Source organism: Nerophis lumbriciformis, linkage group LG16 (genome assembly GCF_033978685.3).
Source record: "Nerophis lumbriciformis linkage group LG16, RoL_Nlum_v2.1, whole genome shotgun sequence".
Lineage (NCBI taxonomy): Eukaryota > Metazoa > Chordata > Actinopteri > Syngnathiformes > Syngnathidae > Nerophis > Nerophis lumbriciformis.
Window position 1 is genome coordinate 7,139,599 of NC_084563.2, and position 9,115 is coordinate 7,148,713.

The window sequence follows — 9,115 nt, forward strand, 5'->3', positions numbered from 1 at the left end:
ACCCAGCAGGCCAGTAAACACGATGGAAAGTCTGAAGCAAAGCAGCTGAAAGACAAGTTTGAGGTCGGAGACGAGATGTCTGAAGAAGATGAGCAGGCTGATGGTGAGGAGGATCAGGTTCCTGTCCATGAAGCAGAAAGAGAACTTGTAAACCATGAAAGTAAGCATGTAGTTCCACCAACTCCAAGCATCCAGAGCTTTCTGCAGGACACATTGAATGCCCACAGAGACTTCCTCCAAAGTCAAACCACAAAGCAGTCCCAAGAAAACAGAGTAGACCCTGAGGAGAACCTTGTTGTCTGTGATGGAACCAGAAACCCTGTGAGTCAGGTGAATGAGGACCAAGAGAACCACTTTCCTGCTGTGAAGATGGACTCTCCCAAGGAACCACAAAGTCCAAGTCTAGCAGGGACTGGACTGGAGCGTGCAAGGCAGCTGCATGTTGACAGTCTTCCTGTTGTGAAAGCACCTACTCAAAATTTAGGGCTGGACACTTTGGACTTCCACGAGGAGTTTCTCCAAAGACAAACCATAAAGCAGTCCCAAGAAAACCGAGTAGACCCGCTTGATGAAGAATTGGTGTTTGAGAAACACAACAAACAGGCAAATTGTGAGGAGAATTTTGTTGTCTGTGATGGAACCAGAGAACCTGTGAGTCACGTGAATGAGGACCAAGAAAATCAGTTTCCTGCTGTGAGGATGGACTCTCCCAAGGAACCACAACAAAATCCAAGTCTGGCAGGGACTGGACTGGAGCGTGCAAAGCAGCTGCCTGTTGACAATCTTCCTGTTGTGGAAGCACCTACTCAAAAGTTAGGGCTGGACACTTTGGACTTTCATGAGGAGTTTCTCCAAATTCAAACAAAGAAGTCCAAAGAAAACCTGGAAAAGGACAACATCTTTGAAACAGACCTGCTTGATGAGGAGTTGGATGCCAAAAATATATCTAAAGATGAACAGGCTCAGCAGACAGATGGTAAGAAAGATCAGCCTCTCATTGATGAACCAGGAAGCGAACTTCCAACAGTTTCAAACCATGAGAGCGAGCAACAGAAGTACCTGCTAACTTCTGTCAAAGGAAACCATCACGGAGATCTTAAAGTTCCCGTTTCAGTGAGGTCCAGCCCCGAAGGGGTAAAGCCACCTCATATGGATGGGTCACCTGCTGAGGACATCCAGAGCTTTGTGCAGGAGAACCATGAGAAGTTTCCCCAGAGTCAAGCACCACAGCCACCTGATGAAAACAGAAAAGACTCCAAATCAGAGCAGTTTGATGAAAGCGTAGAAGCAGAGATTACATATGAGATGTCTGAAAAACCAAAAGAACATGCTCAGCAGGCAGATGGAGAGAAGGTTCAAGTTTGTAGTGATAAAGCAGAAGGAGGCCCTCAAATAATTGTAAGCTATGAACGCGGAGACCAAGAGGACCAGCTGTCTGTGGAGTTAGAAAATCCCAAGGACTCCAATGGTCCTAGTCTTCTGGAGACTTGTTTAGAGGATGCACACTCAATACCTGTTCTTGAAAATGAAGAACCACCTACTGAAATCAGCCATAGCTTTGTGAAGGACATACGGGACGCACATGAAGAGTCAAAACACACAACCCAGCAACCCAGCAACCAAAACTATAAATCAGAGCAACTTGTTGAAGGTTTGGAGGCCAAGGTAGAAGATGAGATGTCTGAGGAAGATGAGCAAGCTCATCCAGCTGATGGTGAGGACCATCAGATTATTTGGGATAAGACCAAAAGAGAACCTACAAGTGTGAGTCATGTGAAAGAGGAGCGGGATAATGAGCGACATCCGATAGAGGTAGTTTCTCTCCAACCACTAGGTCCTGATTTACTTGAAACAAGACTCTGGGACATAGAACTGATGCATATTGATCTTCACGTTCTTGAGGATGTGGAACCAACTGCTCAGAACATCTGGAGCTGTGTGCTGGACACATCCGAGGCCCAGGTGGAATTTTTCCATAGCCAAACATTGCAATCTGATGAGATCCAGGAAAACAGTATTGGGGGAAACATATGTGCAGAACAAGATGGTCCAACTCAGCTTGTGGATGGAGAGGATGATCAGGTTCCTGGTGATGATGCAGGAAGATCTACAACCTTTGTATGCTACAAGAGTGTGGCACAGGAGGAACAGTCTGATTTGGTCTGGGTAGTGTCACAAAGTTCTTGTCCACCGAAGACTGGGCAGCAGGATGCGGAGCTGCCGCGGATGAATAATGTTCCTGGTCTTCAGGATGTTGATGTATTTGCTGGAAACATCCAGACCTTGGTGCAGGATACACTGGATCAGCATGAGGAGTTCCTTAAGGATCAAGCAACACAGCAAACCCAAAAAAACCAGATGACTGACCAAGAGTCCAAGTCACAGCCTAACAAAGAGTTGAAGGCCACAATGGAAGAGAAGATGTCTGAAGGAGAGGATGACCACACTCAGCAGTTGGATGGAGAGCAGAATGGGGTTGTTCGAGATAAATCAGGGAGAGAACTTCCTTCTGTGAAGGTAAATTATTCTGACAAATCACAAGGCTCCAGTCCAATGGAGATTCGGCTACAGGATGCAGCACAGGCACACATGGATGATCTACCTGATTTTCAGGATGCTGAGAACATCCATGGGTTTGTACAGGGCACACTGGAGAGCCTTCAAAGTCAAACCCAGCCATCCAATGAAAAACTGGAAGAACAGTCCAAATCAGAGCAGCTTGACACAATGTTGGACGTCGAGATCCAAGATACGATGTCTGAAGATTTTGAACAGGCTCGGCAGCTGGATGATGAAGAGCATCACTTTCTCGGCAATCAAAGCAGAGAACCCAACATTGTGCATCTTTCAAATGAGCAGCCTGCCTCTGACAATGTCCATGTTCCTGAAAAGGCACATGGTCCAGGTCTACTGGAGACTGAACTGCAGGATGCAGACTCACCTGATGAGAACAGCCATAGCTTCCTCCAGGACACACTGGAGAGCCTCCAGAGTCAAACACAGCCATCCAATGAAAAATTGGAAGAAGACTCCAAATCAGAGCAGCTTGACAAAGTCTTGGACGTCCAGATCCAAGGTAAGATCTTTGAGGAAGACCAAGAACAGGCTCAGCGGGTTCTTGGAGAGGATCGGCTTCTTTGCAATGAAGTTGAAAGAGAATTTCCAACAAATGACCAGGATATTTTTGAAAAGGTAGATGCTCTAGAAGAACCACAGAGTCCTGGTCCACCAGAGTCTAGACTGCAGTATGCAGAACTGCTTTACATGGATGATCTGCCTGATCTTCAGGATGTTGAAGTATTTGCTGGAAACATCCAGACCTTGGTGCAGAGTCCTGGTCCACCAGAGTCTAGACTGCAGTATGCAAAACTGCTTTACATGGATGATCTGCCTGATCTTCAGGATGTTGAAGTATTTGCTGGAAACATCCAGACCTTGGTGCAGGACACATTGGAGCAACATGAGGAGTTCCTTAAGGATCAAGCAACACAGCAGACCCAAGAAAACCAGATGAATGACCAAGAGTCCAAGTCACAGCTTAACAAAGAGTTGAAGGCCCCAATGGAAGAGAAGATGTCTGAAGGAGAGGATGACCACACTCAGCAGTCGGATGGAGAGCAGAATCGGGTTGTTCGAGATACATCAGGGAGAGAACTTCCTACTGTGAACGTCAATTCTTCTGACAAACCACATGGCTTCAGTCCAATGGAGACTCAGCTACAGGATGCAGCACAGGCACACATGAATGATCTACCTGATCTTCAGGATGCTGAGAACATCCATGGGTTTGTACAGGGCACATTGGAGAGCCTTCAAAGTCGAACCCAGCCATCCAATGAAAAACTGGAAGAAAAGTCCAAATCAGAGCAGCTTGACACAATATTGGACGTCAAGATCCAAGATAAGATTTCTGAAGATATTGAACAGACTCGGCAGCTGGATGATGAAGAGCATCACTTTCTCGGCAATCAAAGCAGAGAACCCAACATTGTGCATCTTTCAAATGAGCAGCCTGCCTCTGACAATGTCCATGTTCCTGAAAAGGCACATGGTCCAGGTCTACTGGAGACTGAACTGCAGGATGCAGACCCACCTGATGAGAACATCAATAGCTTTGTCCAGGACACACTGGAGAGCCTCCAGAGTCAAACACAGTCATCCGATGAAAAACTGGAAGAAGACTCCAAATCAGAGCAGCTTGACAAAGTCTTGGACGTCCAGATCCAAGGTAAGATCTTTGAGCAAGATCAAGAACAGGCTCAGCGGGTTCTTGGAGAGGAGGATCGGCTTCTTAGCAATGAAGTTGAAAGAGAATTTTCAACAAATGATCACCAGCTTCTTTTTGAGAAGGTAGATGCTCCAGAAGAACCACAGAGTCCTGGTCCACCAGAGTCTAGACTGCAGTATGCAGAACTGCTTTACATGGATGATCTGCCTGATCTTCAGGATGTTGACTCTCCAAATGAAACATTCTATCAGCAGATTTTTCAAGCAAAGATAAAAGTCCTGTCGGGCGATGGATCAGCCATCTTATCAAGTCCAGAAAAGAAGTCCTTGTTCTTCACAAGTTCTGGCTTTGAGTCTAGTCAACCTTCTCACGACTCATCGCTGATCTATCCAGAAGATCTGCAGCATCGCCTGGAGCCCCCGACTTTGGAGCTCCAAGAAACGTGTGGGACAATCCAAAAGTCTTCTGCACCACGCTGCCTGATCGTGGAGCTGGAATGATCAGCGTGCTTCGTCCTCATTGGACGAGAAGGACAAGGCTGGAATGATGTCATCAGCGTGCTTGGTCCTCATTGAACGAGAAGGACGAGGCTGGAATATGTCATCAGCGTGCTTGGTCCTCATTGGCCAAGGCAGGAATTATGTCATCAGTGTGCTTGGTCCTCATTGGCCGAGAAAGGAATAATGTCATCAGCAGGCCTGGTCCTCATTGGCCGAGAAGGACGAGGCAGGAATGATGTCATCGGCGTGCTTCATCCTCATTGGACGAGGCTGGAATGATGTCATCAGCGTGCTTGGTCCTCATTGGACTAGAAGGATGAGGCAGGAATGATGTCATCAGCGTGCTTAGTCCTCATTAAACGAGAAGGACGAGGCAGGAATGATGTCATCAGCATGCTTCATCCTCATTGGACAAGGCATAAATGATGTCATCAGCGTGCTTCGTCCTCATTTGACGAGAGGGACAAGGCTGGAATGATGTCATCAGCATGCTTTGTCCTCATTGGACGAGAAGGACCAGGCAGGAATGATGTCAACACCGTGCCCCGTCCTCATTGGACGAGAAGGATGAGGCTGGAATGATGTCATCAGCATGCTTCATCCTCATTGGAACAGAAGGACGAGGCTGGAATGATGTCATCAACATGCTTCATCTTCATTGGACAAGGCAGGAATGATATCAGCATGCTTCGTCCTCATTGGACGAGAAGAACGAGGCTGAACGAGAAGAACGAGGCTGGAATGATGTCATCAGCATGCTTCATCTTCATTGAACGAGAAGGACGAGGCATGAATGATGTCTTTAGCGTGCTTCATCCTCATTGGACAAGGCAGGAATGATGTCAACACCGTGCTTCGTCCTCATTGGACAAGAGGGACGAGGCTGGAATGATATCAGCATTGTACGTCCTCATTGGACGAGAAGGACAAGGCAGTAATGATGTCAACACCATGCTCCGTCCTCATTAGACAAGAAGGACAAGGCAGGAATGATCTCATCAGCGTGCCTAGTCCTCATTGGACAAGAAGGACAAGGCATCATCAGCATTCTCATCCTCATTCGACGAGGCAGGAATGTCATCAGCGTGCTTGGTCCTCATTGGACGAGAAGGACGTGGCAGGAATGATGTCATCAGCATTGTACGTCCTCATTGGACGAGAAGGACAAGGCAGGAATGATGTCAACACCATGCTCCGTCCTCATTGGACGAGGCAGGAATGATGTCATCAGCGCGCTTGGTCGTCATTGGACAAGAAGGACAAGGCAGGAATGATCTCATCAGCGTGCCTAGTCCTCATTGGACAAGAAGGACAAGGCATCATCAGCATTCTCATCCTCATTCGACGAGGCAGGAATGTCATCAGCGTGCTTGGTCCTCATTGGACGAGAAGGATGAGGCAGGAATGATGTCTTCAACGTGCTTCATCCTCATTGGAACAGAAGGACGAGGCTGGAATGATGTCATCAGCATTTTTCATCCTCATTGGACAAGGCAAGATTGATATCAGCATGCTTCATCCTCATTGGACGAGAAGAATGAGGCTAGAATGATGTTATCAGCGTGCTTCATCTTCATTGGACGAGAAGGACAAGGCAGGAATGATGTCAACACCGTGCTCCGTCCTCATTGGACGAGAAGGACGAAGCAGGAACGATGTCATCACCGTGCTCCATCCTCATTGGACAAGAAGGACGAAGCAGGAATGATGTCATCAGCATTCTCATCCTCATTGGACGAGGCAGGAATGTCATCAGTGTGCTTGGTCCTCATTGGACGAGAAGGATGAGGCAGGAATGATGTCATCAGCGTGCTTCATCCTCATTGGACGAGAAGGACGAAGCAGGAATGATGTCATCAGCGTGCTTCATCCTCATTGGACGAGAATGACGAGGCAGGAGCGATGTCAACACCATGCTCCGTCCTCATTGGACGAGAAGGACGAAGCAGGAATGATATCAGCATGCTTCATCCTCATTGGACGAGAACAACGAGGCAGGAACGATGTCCTCAGCGAGCTTCATCCTCATTGGACGAGAATGACGAGGCAGGAGCGATGTCAACACCATGCTCCGTCCTCATTGGACGAGGCGGGAATGATGTCATCAGCATAGTACGTCCTCATTGGACGAGAAGGACGAAGCAGGAATGATGTCATCAGGGTGCTCCATCCTCATTGGACGAGAAGGACGAGGCAGGAATGATGTCATCACCGTGCTCCGTCCTCATTGGACGAGAAGGACGAAGCAGGAATGATATCAGCATGCTTCATCCTCATTGGACGAGAAGGACGAGGCAGGAACGATGTCATCAGCGTGCTTCATCCTCATTGGACGAGAATGACGAGGCAGGAGCGATGTCAACACCATGCTCCGTCCTCATTGGACGAGGCGGGAATGATGTCATCAGCATAGTACGTCCTCATTGGACGAGAAGGACGAAGCAGGAATGATGTCATCAGGGTGCTCCATCCTCATTGGACGAGAAGGACGAGGCAGGAATGATGTCATCACCGTGCTCCGTCCTCATTGGACGAGAAGGACGAAGCAGGAATGATATCAGCATGCTTCATCCTCATTGGACGAGAAGGACGAGGCAGGAACGATGTCATCAGCGTGCTTCATCCTCATTGGACGAGAATGACGAGGCAGGAGCGATGTCAACACCATGCTCCGTCCTCATTGGACGAGGCGGGAATGATGTCATCAGCATAGTACGTCCTCATTGGACGAGAAGGACGAAGCAGGAATGATGTCATCAGGGTGCTCCATCCTCATTGGACGAGAAGGACGAGGCAGGAATGATGTCATCACCGTGCTCCGTCCTCATTGGACGAGAAGGACGAAGCAGGAATGATATCAGCATGCTTCATCCTCATTGGACAAGAAGGACGAGGCAGGAACGATGTCATCAGCGTGCTTCATCCTCATTGGACGAGAAGGGCGAGGCAGGAGCGATGTCAACACCGTGCTCCGTCCTCACTGGACGAGGCAGGAATGATGTCATCAGCATAGTACGTCCTCATTGGACGAGAAGGACAAGGCAGGAAGGATGTCATCAGTATGCTCCATCCTCATTGGACGAGAAGGACGAGGCAGGAACGATGTCAACACCGTGCTCCGTCCTCACTGGACGAGGCAGGAATGATGTCATCAGCATAGTACGTCCTCATTGGACGAGAAGGACGAGGCAGGAAGGATGTCATCAGCGTATTTCATCATTGGACGAGAAGGACAAGGCAGGAACGATGTCATCAGCGTGCTTCATCCTCATTGGACGAGAAGGACGAGGCAGGAGCGATGTCAACACCATGCTCCGTCCTCATTGGACGAGGCAGGAATGATGTCATCAGCATAATACGTCCTCATTGGACGAGAAGGACGAAGCAGGAACGATGTCATCAGCGTGTTTCATCCTCATTGGACGAGAATGACGAGGCAGGAGCAATGTCAACACCATGCTCCGTCCTCATTGGACGAGGCGGGAATGATGTCATCAGCATAATACGTCCTCATTGGACGAGAAGGACGAAGCAGGAACGATGTCATCAGCGTGTTTCATCCTCATTGGACGAGAATGACGAGGCAGGAGCAATGTCAACACCATGCTCCGTCCTCATTGGACGAGGCGGGAATGATGTCATCAGCGTGTTCCATCCTCATTGGACGAGAAGGATGAGGCAGAAATGATGTCATCACTGTGCTCCATCCTCATTGGACGAGAAGGACAAAGCAGGAATGATATCAGCGTGCTTCATCCTCATTGGGCGAGAAGGACTAGGCAAGAACAATGTCATCAGCGTGCTTCATCCTCATTGGACGAGAATGACAAGGCAGGAGCGACATCAACACCGTGCTCCGTCCTCATTGGACATGGCGGGAATGATGTCATCAGCATAGTACGTCCTCATTGGACGAGAAGGACGAGGCAGGAAGGATGTCATCAGCATAGTACGTCCTCATTGGACGAGAAGGACAAGGCAGGAAGGATGTCATCAGCATGCTCCATCCTCATTGGACGAGAATGACGAGGCAGGAGCGATGTCAACACCGTGCTCCGTCCTCATTGGACGAGGCAGGAATGATGTCATCAGCATAGTACGTCCTCATTGGACGAGAAGTACAAAGCAGGAAAGATGTCAGCGTGCTACATCCTCATTGGACCAGAAGGAGATATCTTCACTCGCTAATAAAGATGTTTGAATAAAATGTATCTACAAATAATAACAGTCTTGCTTCGACTGCAGTCAATGTTATTCTTCATGTCAGAAAATAATGCAAATAATTGGAACGAGCAAATATAAATATATTGTAGTATTTCTTTATTTGTGCATTGATATTGGTTTTGAAGACAATATTCACATTGGAAAGAAACCAATGAGCAGCTCA

At 48.1% G+C, this 9,115-nt stretch overlaps 1 protein-coding gene across 2 annotated transcripts in view; it reads left to right on the top strand.

Moving 5' to 3' along the window:
- Positions 1–8,691, top strand: part of LOC133616962 (uncharacterized) — a 14,314-nt gene extending 5,623 nt beyond the window's left edge. Inside the window, exons 2-3 of one of the 2 annotated variants that reach the window (XM_061976561.2) lie at positions 1–3,277; positions 3,755–8,691. The exon at positions 1–3,277 is cut by the window's left edge and continues 107 nt beyond it. In XM_061976561.2, the coding sequence (XP_061832545.1) occupies positions 1–3,277; positions 3,755–4,728 (4,251 nt within the window). In that variant the 3' untranslated portion in view covers positions 4,729–8,691. The other variant, XM_061976560.2, reaches the window with a different exon arrangement.
- Positions 8,692–9,115: the final 424 nt, after the last annotated feature.